The sequence below is a fragment of the Theobroma cacao genome, chromosome 5 (assembly GCF_053813885.1).
Source record: "Theobroma cacao isolate CCN51 chromosome 5, ASM5381388v1, whole genome shotgun sequence".
Taxonomy (NCBI): Eukaryota; Viridiplantae; Streptophyta; class Magnoliopsida; order Malvales; family Malvaceae; genus Theobroma; species Theobroma cacao.
Genome location: NC_142643.1, coordinates 47,132,649 through 47,150,985, shown reverse-complemented (window position 1 = coordinate 47,150,985; position 18,337 = coordinate 47,132,649). Strand labels below are relative to the sequence as shown.

At 36.5% G+C, this 18,337-nt stretch overlaps 4 protein-coding genes across 7 annotated transcripts; 1 reads left to right on the top strand and 3 right to left on the bottom strand.

The window, feature by feature from the left end:
- Positions 1-2,383: 2,383 nt before the first annotated feature.
- LOC18600555 (uncharacterized) lies at positions 2,384-3,889 on the bottom strand. Its single transcript, XM_007031063.3, has one exon. It carries the CDS (start codon positions 3,774-3,776, stop codon positions 2,607-2,609), a length of 1,170 nt encoding a protein of 389 aa, XP_007031125.3. The 5' UTR covers positions 3,777-3,889; the 3' UTR covers positions 2,384-2,606.
- Positions 3,890-5,606: 1,717 nt separating this feature from the next.
- Positions 5,607-10,682, bottom strand: TRM6 (serine-rich adhesin for platelets-like protein). Of its 4 annotated transcripts, none has more exons than XM_007031057.3 (7): positions 10,086-10,682; positions 9,843-9,975; positions 9,550-9,676; positions 9,376-9,431; positions 7,516-9,270; positions 6,716-6,869; positions 5,607-6,387 (listed from the first exon to the last, which is right to left on the bottom strand). In XM_007031057.3, the coding sequence occupies exons 3-7, from the start codon at positions 9,650-9,652 to the stop codon at positions 5,723-5,725; spliced, it is 2,733 nt and encodes a 910-aa protein (XP_007031119.3). In that variant the 5' UTR covers positions 9,653-9,676; positions 9,843-9,975; positions 10,086-10,682; the 3' UTR covers positions 5,607-5,722. The 4 variants fall into 4 exon arrangements, with proteins under 4 accessions (XP_007031119.3, XP_007031118.3, XP_007031121.3 ...); XM_007031056.3 differs by having other exon boundaries at positions 9,550-9,660; XM_007031059.3 differs by having other exon boundaries at positions 9,376-9,428; positions 9,550-9,660.
- A 1,377-nt stretch (positions 10,683-12,059) lies between these two features.
- On the bottom strand, positions 12,060-16,235 carry RECQI1 (RECQ helicase l1). The gene is made up of 10 exons (XM_007031055.3): positions 16,099-16,235; positions 15,538-15,899; positions 15,143-15,403; positions 14,648-14,811; positions 14,434-14,530; positions 14,302-14,345; positions 13,696-13,810; positions 13,257-13,610; positions 12,661-12,885; positions 12,060-12,567 (listed from the first exon to the last, which is right to left on the bottom strand). The coding sequence occupies exons 1-10, from the start codon at positions 16,211-16,213 to the stop codon at positions 12,460-12,462; spliced, it is 1,845 nt and encodes a 614-aa protein (XP_007031117.3). The 5' UTR covers positions 16,214-16,235; the 3' UTR covers positions 12,060-12,459.
- An 860-nt stretch (positions 16,236-17,095) lies between these two features.
- On the top strand, positions 17,096-17,455 carry LOC18600552 (uncharacterized). Its single transcript, XM_018121104.2, has one exon. It carries the CDS (start codon positions 17,096-17,098, stop codon positions 17,453-17,455), a length of 360 nt encoding a protein of 119 aa, XP_017976593.2.
- Positions 17,456-18,337: the final 882 nt, after the last annotated feature.

Below are 18,337 nucleotides of genomic sequence, written 5' to 3'. Positions count from 1 at the left end.
CATCTTTATGTTGGTTGTCAGAATTGAAGTGTGTAGGTTCCAGGCGACTGTATTTTTCCTTACCAGTATCACTTCCCCGAGATGGACTTAACTTGAGTATTCTTCGTTGTTTTTTAACCAAGTTAAAGCAGATGAATTCATTGTCAAAGAAGAAAAATCTTATCTATCTTTGCTTGGTTGTCAGTAACCTTTCCTCGGACATTGGTCTCCCATATAGAAGAAGGTAGAGCATTTGCTTTTCCCTTGGAAATCATACGGTCAAAGTCTTGTTTGCTGTACGGGGTTGGGCCATTTCCAACACTCCCTAGCTGAGGCTCAACCAGCTGGAATCATGTTGATAACGCTTTTAATCGGGATGCTAGCTGCTAGTTACGTCAGGCCCCAGGCTAGTTATTTTGGATTTGATCAGTGATCTTCCTTGATCAGCCCTCCCCCACCCCCCATCAAAAGGGAAAAAAAATACTGCATTAGGGACTGGTAATTAGCGTGCAGTCAATTTTAAGAACCAGGTTATTCAAGGAGCAATAGATATGACAGACAGAAGACCGAGTCATCCGGGAAATCTGATGGAAATTTCGAGTGAAGGGTTGTCAGAAGGGAGTAATGAAGTTCCCAAAGGATGAGTTTGTGTGGGTGGAAAAAATGTCCTTTGGGCAAAAGCCTGGGACCTTTTTGGCCCACGTCCGTGCCCACTGGCTCCTAGGCCACCACCCAGTCTTGGTAATTCATGTGAAGTATCATTATTCTGTTCTAGTAACGGACAAATGGGTGCTCCTTCAATACCCACACCTGGTTTCCTGTGAGGATAAGCTGTAGACTATTTCCTTGTCCGGGGCATTTTCATTCCCTCATTTTAACTTAAAAACATCGTCTAAATCAGTCTTCCATATGCTTCAGTTCTTCAGGTATTTGTTCGGGAAGAGGAAAATGTAACGTAATTTGTAAGGTAACTTGGAGTTAGAGATGGGGCCGGCCATGGAATTCCTGAAATGGCCTTCCTGGTACAAACCCCATAGCTCCTGTCATCGAAATGATTCTTGGGATAACTTCAGAAACTGTATAAAAAGGCCCGTCCACCAATAATGTAAGCCTGGGGCCTGAGATAGACCATGTTGATGTGATTTTGCCACTATTTGCTTCCAGGCTAAAATTCAAATGCTCCCCACACAGATTGCTGGAGGTTGGGACCTGATTAGTTTCTCAGCTGATATTTTTCCTTGGGCTAATAATTCTGATCTTTCTTTTCCCTCTGTTTCCAACCATAGATTGGGGTTTTTGTGGTCTGAAATTACCGGTTAACAACCAAGCTTATCTACAAAACAATTATATGAATAATCATGAGGGGACATGGTGTTGGATATTGGAAAAGGCAGAGTTGCTCTAGTTCATGTGTTTCTTTTTTGGAGTGACAGATGATGATCATTGATCACTAAGACAAGAAAGGGGGGAAAGAAAACCCAGATAGAAGCCGCCAAAAAAGATTAATCAAAGTTGTTTGGAAATGGAAACACTATCAAAATCAAGTCAATGTCGCATAATCTCAAACTGCTTTATGTCCATGTCTCATGATCACCTTTGATGTCAATGTCTACTAGACACCAAGGGCCCCCAATTTAATCAAAGCTTGCAAACATTTCTATCCATTATTTTTGGTTCAATCTTAAGCTCTTCTTCTTAACTTCCAAATGCATGTATGGCCCCTAAATCAGTCATCCTCAGATTCTGAAACTTTTAACATATGAGGAAATTGATGTCAATTCATATCTTTCCAATATCCCAACCAACCCAACTCATGCAATATATCATGTGCATGTGCATCACAACAATTGAACCCCAAGAAGAAACAAACAAAAATTTCCAGAGTTTTCTTTTGGAACTGTTGGTACAGTTCGTATAGGGGTGGGGGGCATCCTCATGTGCTATTGCTACTTGGGCATCTGCCACCAAATTCTGTAACGGGGAATGTTGAGAGAGAGAGAGCCTGAAACCATTTTTTGTGAATATTATTGCTTCAATAATCCAACAGGAACAGTGCTCCATAATGATGGAAACATTGATACTGCTTTAGGAGTTAGGCCCCCAAAACAAAGAAAGATGCAACATGGAATTGCACTAAGAACCTGAAACCATTTCACCTTTCACAAAACACACTTTCAAACATTACAAGTGCATCAGTGATGGCAGAAGATACCCCCATTGTTTTCATAAGTTTTCATTTTATTTGACAATGGGTTTGGATTGATGAACAAATTACAGAAGTTTGTAAAATTTCTTGTCAAATTTAATACCTTACCAGCACAGAAGAAGGCCCAAGTTTTAAGGAAGAAACCACAAGGAGTGGATGAAAATGGAAAATAGATAGTAGGCTGTGTTACACCAGCACTGCAGAACACATGGATATATTGCATATATATTGTTTTACATGTTATACAAGGGAACTGGGTCTAGATTAATTAACCCTCATAATTTCAACATGTTCTCTTTTTAAAACAAAAGAGAAGATCTAACTGTCAAATACATTTATAATTCATAAAAATTCTTAATTGGAAATGCTAAGGTAAAAAAAAATTCTATACAATTTCTTTCATACCCCTAATTAACTGGATTTACCTGGAGGAAACAGGATTCAAAGCTCTAGCTAAGCCATTCATGGCACCATAACCTTTTGAACTAAATCCCAAGCACCCAAGCAGGCCTTGCCTGTAAGGCAAAAATGTCTTCTTCCTCATTTCTTCAGCTTGTGCTCTATTTGCTGTGTAATGCAACTCATGTGGTGATGGTGGAACCCTCCTCTTCCCTATCCCATTGACAGGCTTATTCTTATGGCTTCTTTGATTCTCTGATCCCCCAATTGACACATTGCTTAGCTTCTCTTTAGACTCCTGAACCACACTGCTGCTTGTGCTCCCAGGCTTCTTTTCTTTTGCTGGAGAGAATGAAATAGTTGACCAGAATTTATTGTTGCTTCTCCCTTCACTTTTGCTCCTCAGAAAATCTTTCAGGAAAACCCATCTCTTTGAGCTTCTTCCAGCTGAAGATGACCTGGAAGAAGAAGCTGACATCGAAGCACTCGTTTCATTATACATCTCCTCATCGTTCTTGCTGTCAGCTTTCTTGCCTAAATCTTTATCCAAGCACATGCTTTGGTCATCAATGTTGAGAGCAAAACTAGCATTTCTTAAAGGGGACATGGACCTTGTTCTCCTACGTAAAGACTTATCCCTCAGCCTCAGATCTCTGCCTCTTACTTTGCCATCAACATTATCTTCATTCTCTTCATCCTCATGCTCAAGATCCAGCAAAGGAGCCAAAACCTGAGGCCTTTCCAAATGGGTAGACAGCTTCATAGGCCTGATCTGTCCATTCAAGAAAAGTTCATCCGCCGAGCTCATGGACCCCGTTTGACCTGACCCTGAAGACCCAAATCTTGCAGAGAACTCAAACTCAAAACCAAGAGGCACCGAGTTATCAGGAGAAGATGGTTGGGTCGATGACACCATGGAAGACACCGAGGTCATTGCAAAGTGCATAGGGCTAGCCGGTGCACTGTAAAAGAACCCACCATTGATGGATCCTGGTCCGGGTCCAGGCGCCCTGCCAGGGCTTGAAGGAGCACTGACATAAGGTGTGGAGCAGGTGCTGTCATAGTCTTCAGGGAAAACTTGGGGCTCATGGGGGTCTTGAATTTGCCCATTGTAGGTCATTTCTAGTTCTGTTTCCAAGTCTGAGATTGGGTTTTGGTTTAGCTCATTGTTGTCTGAAATTTGGAACTCCATTGTCTTGTGTGACCAAGTTGGGTAGTGATTGGTGAGAGAGAAACTTGAGGAAGAACTTTCTTGTGCATGTAAAACTATAAAAGAGGGGAAAGTGGTTGTGTGTTTTCAGGGTTTGCTCACCAATCTGGATCCTTTATAATTAGTCAAATAGTACCCAAAATGTCAAAGTGGGCTTCCCATTTGTCCGTACTAAATATGAATTAAAATTGAAATCAATTTTTTTTTTATTAATTTTCCCACAAATAAGCCCTAGATCCTATCTAATTAATGAATTGATGCCTGTCAATTTCATTTCTTTGGGGCTATAATTTGATTGATAAGTTTGCCCAAATAAATTCTTGCCCTTGTCACATTCTTTACTCAAAAAGATGACATTTCTTTCATTTTCTAATGTTTTAACTCTTATTATATGTTCTTTTCATGTCCCACTACAACATCAAACATATGTATGTAAATCATATTTTTTTAGTAATTCAAGCCATAAAAATGTAAATATCGGTACTTTTTTCTTTTTAAAATTTTTTTTTCACTTTTTATTTATAATATAAAAAAAAGAATATTACGTGTCTAAAAAATAAGACGACTTCATTTCAAAACATCCCAAAAAGAAAATTATTGAATAATAGAGAAGTAGATAATTGGGTCATTTCCATTCTTACACTCTTCAAGATGCAACAACCTATCAATCTTGGATTCTAGACCACTGATTAAGGAGATATTTAATAAAATATCTAAGAAAATTTGAGCATTAATCTAATATATGAAGTGGAATGAAAACCTAATTCCTAATTCTAATATGGCAATTCTCACCCAAAGCTCAAAAGTCAATGGGTGCCAACTCAAATTAAACACCCTGCTTATGAGGGTGAATGGGAGCTCAATGTCTCTAACTTGTCAGCATATAAAGTAAAAAAGTAAATAAATAAAGCATTTGTGCAACATGAAAAGAATTAAAAAGGGTAAGCATTGAGAGAAGAGTAGGGATCCATGTGGGGAAATGGGAAAGGACCCAATGGACAAAAATACATAATTAAATCTCCCCAAAAAATATATATAAACCCTAAATTAGTACATTATTAAAGTCTTAAAAAAAAAAAAAAGGAAGTTTCCCATGTTATGTCACCCCACCAGTCTTCTCTTGCAGAGCCCATCTGGTGTCACATGTTCTTGCTTCACTCCTGCATCCCCTTTTGCTCATTCTCTCCACACAAACATCAAGTGTACCCGACAACGAGCCGTTAAGCATATAATATATAAGTCATCTTTTGATGGGGGCAGAGGTACACCATGGAAGAGCAAAACTATAACCCCTCTTCATAGGATCCTAATTTTTGGGCAGCCTGCCCCCCTTAATTAAATGAATTGATCATTGTTAGAATAAAGCTGTTGATTTAATTTAATCAGGATTACTACATGCTAATCTGTAAACCCCTCAGAGAATTCAGTCTCTTTTCTCTGTACCCAAGAAAGAAGAATATCGGTAGTAGTTTTGTAGCCAGCCATGGGAGGAAAAAAATGGAAGCAAACCCAATCAAGGCTTGACACGTGCTTCTGTTTTTTTGGTTTATTATATGATTAAGGGTTTGTTTTTTTATTAAATTGTTATGGATTCAATTAACCCATACTTCCAAGATTTTGATTTGATAGAGATTTTGGGAAAATTAAAAAAGAAAAAAAATTGGATGGGTAAGAAAATAGGAAGGAAACCATGTGGTATGTTCTTCCTATTAGGTTTTGGTTTTATATTTGATCAATTTGATTTTTTTTCGATTAATTAGGTTTTCGAAATCTTAAAACCGAATCGAATCGATCGAACTGAACACGAAAACCAACCTAAAGGATCAAAATCTGCTTTAACAGATTGCTCTTTGGTCATGGATGCAGAGTTAAACAATTTAGAATTATATAGTATACAAGATCCATCAGGTGAATAATTTAAAAGAGCCTCAAAGCAGGAAATCAGAAACTAAATCATCAACTAAAGAAGAGAATATACTTTTCTCAATCTCTACACCTTCTTCAAATGCTTCCAAATCAAAACCAAGCCATCTCCCATGCTGAGTGCTCATGTCCTTGTCTACAAGGTCATCCACCATTGTATCCCCCATGCTTTCCCAACCCCAAATCTCCTTGTACAACTCTTGTGCCAACCACCCCCTTTTTTGGATCAATTTTTCCCACTTAACCCATCCTTTGCAGGTTCCGACAAAGAGTTGCTTACACCTCGACTCCAGGCAGTCACTCACACAATCGAGCAAAAGCTTTTGGTAAAGCTTGTCGTGATCTTCTCCGATTCTCTCTGTTTCGTTACGATGCTCGAGCTGGTTGAAAGCATTCAGGGTCATTACCTTTTCAGTCCGACCCAACGCATATTCTGTGAACATTAGCTCAGAATCTTTTAGCACCATTTTCACATAATCGAGTTCCCAATTTGTTGACTCTTTTAAATCTCTCGAACTTGATGTACTAGTTAGAAGCTTTTTGCCCATTTCTCCCACAGATGTAGAAGATGCCGAGTCAGATAACTCTGTACCAAATTCTGTTAGAGACTCACTTCCAGGGGTCCAACTTGATGCTCCTTGATCCTGAGCCAACATGAATTGCTTCATGCCTGCAAGTGTGCAGTGTATATGTTGGTCAAAGGAACAATAACAAAATTCCTTTATCTTGTTAAATCGGGTTTTAGCTTACACAGTAGTCACTGCAGTAACATGATTACTGTGTTTACCTGTCTATGCAAAAATTTCAGTATCATCCAAAATTCGTAAACTAATACAAATAGCTCTGAAATGATGCACTATTCCAGAACTAAAGATTGCTTTGCCTCTAAGACAAATAATTAATTATTCTCCAGAAATTCTCCCAAAATGTAATTGACAACTATCTTCCTAGTAAATTAATATCAAGAAGAATATAAGCATAGGAAGAGTACAGCTTACCTTCGGTACCATTTCTGCTATCTGAGCAGCTCCTACTCATGACATCAGGTTCAAAAATTGAAAGTGGGATAGGATGTCTATAATCTAATCCTACGCCAATCTCGCTGCTGCTGCTGCTGCTGCAAGCATTTTGCTCTTCAGTTTCTTCTGAAAGCTGCAATCATTCAATAAATTTAAGCTACATGTCATCATTATGTAAGATTGAAAAATAAGAATACAATTTCTGTATTGAAATTAGAGATGTAATAGACAAATAAAATGAAAAAAATCATTTTAGATATATCTTTTAGAACATCCAAATCACTCAAGCTTGTGAACAACTGGTTTGTGTATATGGTGAAATGCAAGAGTACAAATAGATAAATATTTATACTTTCGAATGGAATCAAAGGATGTAGGTGTCAGGGCTTCTGATGACAAAAAAAGGCAGTAGAATTGAAATTTCAAGTTATTTGGGCACTAGATCCATTCAACCAATAAACCAGACTTCAACTTGGTAGGAACTGATATCATGGGAAATAAAAAGGGGAAATTCTCCATCAGCTACTAACTTCCCTTAGTGATCACTATTCATAGCTATGTTGGCTCTACTTTTAACTCATAAAACTAAAGTTTCTATACATAGTGATTATTCAGTACAATTACTATTATTATTATTATTATTCTTATTTTGGTTGAGGTAAAGCGCCATCTGAAATACAAGCACTGGATTCTATATTTTGGAAAAACCTTTAGCAGTGTGCTACATAACCAAGACCTGCAATAAAAGTAAATGGTAGCAGCAACTGAGTAAAACAAACCTGCCACTTCTTTCTCCAATCAAGCCCCATATTGTCCATTGAAGAGTGATCAAAGTCACCTGAGCTATATGAAATATCTTTATCTAGATCCACCTGAAGCCTTTTGTGATGTCCCCCCAATGTTGTGGGCACCATACCAGATGAGGACACTGAATTTTGCAAACTGGATGCCGGACTAGCAGAAGTCCCATCTACAATGATATTGCAGTTGGATGACTCAACTCCACAAGTCAATTCCTGAAGCTTTTTTTCCAAAAGAACACTTAGAGAATCGCCACCAATTATATTAAATCCAGGAGAAGAAAAAGCTGAGCTCTTCAAATATAACAGGTAATTGTCACCAGAAGGATCACTATCAAAGCTGCTGCTCTTTTCCGCAACTCGACTAATTGGGGATGTAAATGTAAATGAAACAACATCCATGCTTTTTTTCATTTTCTCTGCATCCCGATTCAAGTGCCCATTAGTTGCAACATTACATTTTATGGACTTTTCACTGTAATTAATTGATGAAGTGTCAGAAGAAGTTTCTCCAGATGCAAGATCTTCATTTACAGGCCGTTTCTTTTTAGGCAAATTCTTTCTTCTAGACATTGGAAGCTCCTTTGCAGCATCATTTGCCACTGAGCCTGTCTTCCTGGACTGAGGTTCAGAGTTTATGGTCACCTTGTTTAGAGTCCTATTCTGCCCAATTGTACCATTCATGGACCTAGCCTTTCTCGCATGCTGGTCCAGGGTAGAAGTCTTTGATGTTGAATAATCTCTGGTGGATATGCAGTTCTGCTTCTGATTATTCGGCCTCAGCACATTGTTAGTCCTGTTTGCGGAAGTTCCTTTCTCCACAGTCCTTTGCATATCTGCCTGGCTCCTAGAAAACTGTTTTCGTTTAGCATCATTCCTTTCCTTTTGGCTTGCAGAACTCCCATTACTACTTGAGAATGACCCATCTCTCCTCTGAACATTAACCCTTGCTTGTTCTGCGAGTGAGACTGATTTCCCCTTATTCCTCAAACTGTTAGAACTAACTTTTTCTGAATCCTTCGATATCCTGAGTGTTGGTGTATAATCTGATTTATTGTGACTCTTGTTCTTATGCTGTCCTTTCAAAGGCTTCGTCGCACTCACACTAGGCTCATCAGGTCTTTGAGGCCTGGATGCTTTATGTGCAGCTTCAATTTTCCCTTTCAAATCCCGGATTCTCAAAGGAACAGAAGAGGACCCCAATGACGGCCCTTTACCTTTGGAAGTTGTCTGAGGACTAGCCTCAATAATCTTTGCAGCTGCCTCCATTATATAAGCTGCATTTTTTGTTGGGATGAACCCTGGACTCCTGATAGGAGACAAAAGCTTATGGTGAGTAATTGGAATTGGCTTTGCTGATTTTGGAGGCAATATTTCAGTCTGAAATCTCTCGATTGGTCGATTCTGCACCTTATGAAACCTTGGTTCAATGGGATTTGAAGACAACCTGTCGAGCTTGTTAGAGATGTTGGTGTAGTCTGTGGGTTGACATTCATTCCACAAATTAGGAGTATTTCTTTCATAATGAGATGCTCTAAGAGAGCAAGACCCTGAATATGGGGTAGAAGAGGGCTCAGGGACATTCAGTGTTGGCAATGAGTCCAGACCCATAAGCCTAGCAACAACTCCGGGTGCTCTAGATCCATATCCTTCATCACTAGTCACTGAGGAAGCAGAAGAAAAATCACAACTGCGTCTACTACTTGAAGTGGCATTGTACTCATCCCCCTCCGTCTGGTAATGCAGAAAAGTGGAACAATATAATCAGAAACTAATATTTTACCAGAATAACAGCAGAGCGAAAGAAGATTAAATGGGAAAAGGGAGGAAATTTCCCACCGTATGAGGCAGTGACTTCGCTAGATTTTCCACAGGTGTTCCTCTCCTTGATTCTTCTACAGCAAATTGTGAATGAGTCACAAACATTTTCACAATAAAGAAAAAAGAAAAAGAAAGACTAAACATACAAAAATAATACACGCGTATTTATATAAATGAAGAACAGAAATGTACCTGATAATTCAGAATTGTTTGAGAACAATTTCTTCCGAGATTTGCCATTCCAATCAAATAACTGAAAAAACCCTCCCTTTGTTCGTTTCCTTTCGACCTCCATTATCTCATCTATGTATCAACATTACTTAAAGATTTAAACCCAAAGAGCAAAAAAGTTGAATTATCAAACAAGACCTAGAAGTCAGTCTACAACAAGCATTATCACACCTTAACAATGTGCAAAAATTTGCAATCGGTGAACATAATCAATAGCTGACAAAAAGGAAGAAACTTTAATTTCAAAACCATACCTGATTTTGCTTACATTGATCATTCAGCTAACAGACAAAGAGAGACAATGCCTCATCTTCAAGCAAGCAATTGAGGAGAGAGAAAGCATTTTCCGAAGATGAATGTGTGAATCAGATATCCACAATCCAATATCTAAGAAAAACACCAATCATGGAGATGCAAACAATCCTCCGAAAGGGGAAACAAAGATGTAAATGAGCAAACCAAAGAACTTTATAATATGAATGAAAGAAAAATCTCACCTTGAATTCTTCAAAAGTAACAACAGCCCATGATCCAGGTATAAGGCTCCTTCCTTGTCACAATGGGGCTACATAAAAACGGCCAAATCTAACTGGGTATTCTTTAAACTGAAGAAAGAAACTACAAACTTCAAATCTTCCCAATCAATCTCCCCATACACTCATTACAACTTAACTCCAAGCACCATTTTTTTTCTTCCAAGTATTGTAAGGTTTTCTTTTCTTTTCTTTTCTTTTGACTGGAACTAAAATAATACTAATGCACGTAATAAAAAATGATAAAAAAATGGAATTTGGTTTCAAGCAAAATGGACCAAGAAAGGACACACAAAAAAATCCATCGCAGGAAAATATTTTAGTGACATTAGCAGAGATACTGGAAGAGAGAGACTTGGTTGATACCAGATAAGAAAGAGAAAGTCAAATTAAAAAAAAAAAACTGTGAAAACAATCAGAGAGTTTAAAAGGGTAGGAAGTGTCTGGTCTGATTTTGAGCATTAAATCTTGGAGAAGAAGTGACATATCACAACCCAACTCTGCCGTTGAAAATTTAGGGACCCAAGGCTCTCCCTTGTGAAAACAAATGAATTAAAAAGTCCCATTCCTGCCTTGGCCTTGTAATTTTCCAACCCTGTAACCAATGCTATGCCACATGGGGCATTTCTACCATGGGCTTGGGGACCTTCACCGCTGCCTGCCTGCCTGCCTGGGCTCCACTTTACTGCACCACTTTCCAACTTATTTGTCTCCTCCCAAAAAAACTTTAAATCCATTTCAATTCAATTTTAAATTTCACCTTGCCATCAAGTCTTAATCTTTTTTCTTGAAAAGGGTGAATTGGGTTGCTAATGTCTGAGCAAACTAAACGAATGTAATAGGCATTGTCAGTTTGTCATATTGTTGAAGATAAAATAGTAGTTCAATCATTTCAATTTGTAAACTACTCCATAAGAGACATAAGTTTTTTTCTGAAAGTGTCAACAAACTTAATTAATACCACTAGCAATCTTTTTATCATTGTATTAATCAAAGATTTGAAGTTGAATCTCAGTCAGTGTGAAAAGTTATGTAGTTTATAAGGTAATGCAACATAATTTATGGGATTTTAATATATAAATTATTCAGTTTCTTACGTTTGTCCTGCTAAGATTTCTATAGCATAATCGTATCATAAGTTTTCTCAACCCTGTTTGTCTGGTTTCTCCGACAACCCTAACCAAGTCATCAATTAAGTCCACCCTTAATCTTGGTAATTAATCAAAGGACAAAACCCAACAAAATCTTATCAAAAAGTTTGGATTATAAAGAAGTTTTTCACTACTTTAAGCAAAGTTTGGATTTTAGAGTGTTAGGCACATGATTATATTATTGAGTGGTTGACATGTCAATGTCAATTATATATTTTATATTAAAATTTTAATTTAATGTATTTTATATTAAAATTTAAATTTAAATTTTTTTATAATTTAAATATTTATTTTTAGATATCTTGGAAAAAAAATGAAGAAAGAAAATAAGACAGAGGAGGGTATTAAATTTAATGATATTAATATGGCATGATTGTTGCTTGTGCTATTTGTCAAATTATTCTTCAAAAGTCTTCATGAGTCATATGGCTACAGATCTTAGATCTTAGATTTATTTTTGATCAATAGTCAAAGGCAATGTGATTCACAAAGGGTTGGCAAATTGATAGTTATTTAAATATGCTTACATTCAATACAATTTTGGGAAAATTAATTATCAAAATATAGTATATGCTTCTTGATTTTTTTTTTTTTTACATTTTCTTACCAATCTTTCATAAGTTAAAAATTAAAATAATAATAATAATAACTTAACAATTTGACAACCAAAATTTGGCCAATCAAAACTAACGAAAGTCCGATTATTATTTTATACCTCAACAGTAGATTATAATATTTTCTCAAAACATTATCATGTTTTGATTTTAATATCACAAATCAAAACAAGTTCATACACAAACAGATCATCTCTTCAACAAAATTATATTAAAAATTGAAAAACTGACAGGAAAAGAAAGAAATAATGGGAACAGAAAATTACCTTCCTCCTCTCCTATCTCCACCACCATGCCCTACATCATTAGATTTTGATACAGTATATAGGTTACTTGCAATGTACACAAACATGCATATGCTCACTATGAAGTCCTCAGACAATTATCACAAGGATTTGAACAATATTTACAGGCCTTTTCTGTCAAAAGACTCTCCAAAGTGTTCAAGTAAGATTTGACCCGGCATTCGTCCTGGAAAAGAAGACTTTCAGCATAAGTAATAAGTTCTTACATAACTCCCCCACCCCCTACCCCCAAGCTTAGTTGCAAAGTGTACAAACATGTCTATGCTGATTAGGAAGTCCTGAGACAATTATCACAAGGATTTGAACCATGTTTACAGTCTTTTCTGTCGAAAGACTCTCCAAAGTGTTCAAGTAGCATTTGCCTCCGGCATTCATCCTGGAAAAGAAGACTTCCAGCATAAGAAATAAGTTCTTACATAACTCCCCACTGTACCCCCCAAGGGAGAAAAAGGAAAGGTCACTGACAAACCTTAAGTTCACAGTATTGTTGCATTTTCTGAGCTTGAGCCATGGCTGTTTTAAAGCTTTTGCTTTTAGAACCTTGCCCATTTCGTAACATGCATACAACCCGACTGAAATCCTTCTTCTGGTATAAGGCAATGCATACAGCAGGGCAATTATCTCTTCCAGCCCTTCCAGACTCTTGATAATAGCTTTCAATTGATTTGGACATGGTGTTGTGGATAACAAAACGCTGAAAAAGAAATAAAAAGAAAGGAATTAGTCAAGTTCTATAAAATAATGGAGCAAAAAAAACAAGATTTTGAACCCCACCATATCAGCTATTACTCAGTGGTAAACATACCAAAATACTGCTTACAATTAAATCTTGAAGTGTTATTTTTACATTAAAAATCCACCATTCCGATTGATGAAAGTAGGAACATTTGTGATTGTCTCAAACAAAAGTAATTTTTCCATATGAATCAATCACCATAAAAGAACTTTTTGTTCATGATGCAGTGTCTAGCGTGCTCTAATCACACAAGTGGAAAATGTGCACAGCCTAGTTTTTAAAATATAAAGACAAGATAGGGAAAAACTGTAGATCTTATCTGGACTTACAACATCTGGTTTGTCAATTCCCATCCCAAAAGCAATAGTTGCACATACTATTTGGACCTCTCCTTCATACCATTTCTTCTGAACAGTTACTCTTTGTCGAGCTGCCAAACCAGCATGGTAATATACTGTCCTAATCTTGCATTTCTCATTCAGAAAATTTGAAACCTCAGCACATTCATTTTTTGAAAGGCAGTATACAATTCCACACTGATTCTTAAAACGATCTTGCAGAAGCTGACCAAGTTGCTTTAATGAATCCTTAGCCTTCCCAATTACCTCATACTTCAAGTTGGGTCTATCAAAGCTTGTCTTGAGGACTAGAGCATGGGGAATTCTCAAAGCATTTAGAATGTCCTGCAAAGGACCAATTGAGACAATAAGACTTACTGTTTATACAAAAAAACATGAAAAAAAAAAGTTCAACTTCAAGTCTTATTACCTCACGAACTGAGTGGGTGGCTGTGGCAGTCAATGCCATCACTGGAACATTTGGAAAATGCTGCTTAAGACATCCTAGACCTCTGTAGTCTGGACGAAAATCATGTCCCCACTGGCTGGGAAGAATAAGAGCAAGGATTTTCTTGTTATAACCAATTTATGTAGCAAATTACATAGATCAATCATTGATGTTCGCTGCCATGGCACATAATATTTATCTCCGAGGGGATATGGTTAGCAAGATGTATTGCTTGCTTCGGGTTAACTTAATGCTAGTCTTAGCAAGCTTCATAGAATGTAGGCTGACTACTCTCAAAAAAATGAAACAGGGAATCCCGTTTGTCCATTCAAAAAAAGAAAGCAAATAGATGAAACAATAAGGTTTTTTTTACTCATTGATAGGAAACACTGGTAAACTTGTGAACAAAAATAAATGTATATAAGAACGCAACAAAAGGCTTCTCCTATTAGCAGTCAAAAACACAGATCCTATGTAATTCTTTTCATGCTTACATACCAAATATTCTAAGAATATAATCAGTATACGCCCATCATAACCATAATAATGACCCAAATTTCCATAACATATACCAAGAAAAGGGCATACCTGACACAATGCGCTTCATCAACAACAAAACCTGCCAATTGTCCCTACATGAGAGCAGAAATTACATTAGCAACTGAAATTTTCAAAAGCTTAAAATCCTTCAAGGGTCAGTAGGAACTCAGGTAAAATCACCTTTCTATGCAAACATTTCAACACCTCAAGAAATGATTGGTTTCCAACAACCCTTTCTGGAGTCACATACAACAGCTTGCATGATGGATTATCTTTCCTACAAGCATGAAACGAAAACATAAATAGGAAAGCTAATATATATCCAAGAAAATTTTGACAGTAATCAAGTATCTAAAAGTTCAAAATGATCTTTTCCTGCCAAATATTAACTTGCCTTAGTTCTTGCAGGACAGCTGCTGCTTGGGAAGCAGATTGTTGAGAATTCAAAAATGTAGCTGGTATTCCAAACTTAAGGTTCAGCGTAATTATCTGATCCTGAATTAAAGATAGTAAAGGAGAGATGACCACTGTAACACCAGGTTTCAAAGTCGCTGGAAGCTGTGCCAAGCATAAGATAGATCACATTGTTGTAAATAAAGAAGAAAACAAGTCTACTACCCCACACCCACAACCCCCCCCCCCCCCCCCCCCCCCCAGAAAAAAAAAAAGGGAAAACAGGTACACCACATTGAAGTATCTAAACAAAATCCCAACATTATCGAATTGTACATTCTTCCGTATTCATTTCAACTAGTAAGATTTAAGAGTCAAAATGAGTGCAATATTCAATGTTTAACTGTAAAAGCCAGGTCTTTTATATATTCAGTTCTGAATTTTTGGCAAATTTAGTAGAACCTACTTGACAAATATCATCAGTAAAGAGTATGACCTGATAACATAGACTTTTACCACCCCCAGTAGGCATGAGAATGAAGCAATCTTGCTTCACCAAAGATGATTTACAAGCCTGATGCTGCAACGGTCGAAATGATCTGTTCCCAAAGATAACAACATTTGCTAATTCAAAATCATCCAAAGCCTGTAATTCTTCGTAACTTAGAGTCCCATGTCCACCCATTGATGTGGTGGAGAAGTGCTTTTTGCCAGAAATTGATGAAACTGAGCCTTGAGTCACACTAGTCTTAGAACCCTTCAAAATCAAAACCAACTAATTCAGTATCTTTAAGCGTCTTAACTCTTAATATAAAACAAATGAAATGTTCTGCTACAAAGCTATAAGGATACCCCTAATACTAAAAAGGTTCTACTGATCAATCTTCTTACCACGCAACTGCTTTGATCCAGACGAGAAGAAAGGGTCGAACTGTCACCCTTTTTCTTTGAAATCCGCAAGTCCAAGACCTCATCATCACTAGAAGAATCCAACTCCATGAAATTTGTTTGTTTCTTTCGTTCAGGCGAGTCATCGATGATGTTAATATAGATTCTCTCGTTCCTATTGCTATCGATTTTACCATTGCAAAGGGCATTTTTGTCAAACATATTGTTCAAAGCTCCACAAGCTTCTGATTCCACAGCCTGTAAATCATCATCCCAATCCTCGCTGTCTTGCATTGTCTCAGCCAACGCTGCCAGAAAATCATCGCCACAATGCTCCACCGTAATAAAATCCCGGCCATCATCACCTTCACAAATTCAAACAATTTTCAATCTCGTACATATTTAATTTCTCTTCTTTCAAAATTTGATCCATGATTTTATTTATCAATTTTCCAAAAGAATCAGTTTTTCTTCCACCGAATGAAAAAAAAAACCGAAAAAAATAGTTCAAATGTAACAAAATAAAAAGAGCAGCAAAAATCAAAGGGAAATGGCGAGAATTACCGTAGAGAGAGATCAAACGATCTAAGCTCTTCTTCGCTGATTGCTCGTCGAAGCCGAACTCGAGAGCCAAGCTCAGTAACCGTGCTTTCTCCAGCTCGAAATCGTGACCGTTCATCTCTGCTCCGACGACGATGATTAATTTTGTGAGATTTTAGTTTTTTTTTTTTTTTTAAATTGAAGATGGTGAAACTGAAATCTCCCGCGCTATTTGTGCATCCGGCGCGTTATCCGTTGGGACTTATAGCAACGTTGAGGCCAGTAAAACGACGTCGTTTCCCTCTTTTCATTTACCACCTTTTTATTCGTTTTAAAATGTTTTTAATTAATAATGCTAAAATTATTATAAATAGAGAAATAAGAAATTCGATTCATCCTTTTAAAAATTCATAAAAGCTTGACATGAATTCTTATTCTTTTGCAAAATACATAGATTTAAACATAGAAAAAAGACAACAAATTTTACACTTTTATCTCAAGTTTTAAGTTTTTTTGAAATTTAAAATTCATGAGTCGTATAATTATTAAATACATTTATACATACAATCAAATAAGAAATACACCAGATTTTTTTTCTCATTTTATATTAATTATTACATGATCACGTCATCAAATTATATAAATTTAATATCAATTAAATTTTTTTTTAATTAATATTTTCTGTCTAACTATGAAAGTCACAAAATGAAATAATTCAAGAATTTTTATTAATATTTAAATAAAAAAAATTATTGATTATCCAATTTTTCATTACCTTAAAATCAATATTGACCATTAACTATAAAGGGGAGCCCAAATAGTTTGGTCTCAGCTTAATGCCTTCAAACACCTGTTCAAAACCAAAAACCAACCTTTCATATCTCCACCTCTCTTTCCCGTAATGAATGGATTTGCATTCTTATTCTCTTCATCTCTCGCTTCCTCTCTCTTTCTCTTTCTCTCTCTCTCTCTCAGCGAAAAGAAGAAAAGAGAGAGAGAGAGAGAGGGAGGCCACCGATAGATGGAAGAGTACTTCCGGCGGCCCTCCTATCGGCCTGCAGCCGCAGGAGTCGGCGGCAGGAACCCTGAGATCAGCGATTCAAACATGTTAAAATACGTGAACAAAGTTTACTTCGGCCGGTCATCTCTGCCGCCAGCCTTGGATCCATCTCCGTTCGATCGAAAACAAAATGCTAAGAAGAAGAGGAAGGAAGAGTCTCGTACAACGAGCAAGTCATGGTGGAACGAACCCAAGATGAAGAGGAAGAGGAGGCTTGCCAAGTACAAGATGTTTGCCCTTGAAGGGAAACTTAAAGAGTCTCTAAAGAAAGGGAGCAGATGGATCAAGAAGAAGTATTGTAAGATTGTGCATGGCTACTAATTGAAAGGCAGTCAATAACTATAGTACATCTAAAAATGTGAGTTCTTTTATTCTTCATGTTTTTCTTCTTGTAATCTCCATTTGATGTGCACTTCATTTTATTTATGTTCTTTTTTTTTTTTGGGGGTTTTTAAGGTAAGTAACAGAACAACTATTTTTGCAGGTGAATCATTATTTTTTTTATTTTTTAAAAATTTATTTTTTTTGCCTACACAAATTCATAGTCTCTATGAAAATTAAACCTAATATCAATTAACATTTGATATCCAGTTTGTATGTGGTGTGATGCAGATGAAATTTGATTAGATGACAGTTAAAGTGAATTTTTACCTTTTCCACGCCTATCACGTGACATTTACAAAATTTGATGACGTAATAATCTCAATTGTAACGTAATTGTGTCATCAAATTATGTGGATCAAAAATATTAATTGATGCTAAGTCTGACGATTGATAAATTTTTGGTTACGGATCAAAGACTTGTGTAAGCACACTATAAAAAAAAAATACGAGTTTTTTTAATACAAATCAAAGGAAAAGGATTTTTTTTAAAAATATATAATAAAAATATAAAAACTCAATAGTATAAACTGGCATAATTCAGAGACTTTTTTGTTACCCTTTTATTAGGCCACTTGTAAAAGAAATTTCTCTGGTTTTTCCTTGTCTTTTTCCTTCAGGTACATGAGGAAATTGTAACATATTTTATGTTTAAGAGATATCCATTTGACCAACCTGAATTTCTACCATAGCGATTGCTAAGCTTCAGAAAGTGAAGACTGAAATAAGAGATGCAATCTATTCTACTCTATCTTGCCCATTTTAACTACCTTTAATGTTCCTTATTCCTCCCTTTGAGATCACAACTCGTAACAAAACCAA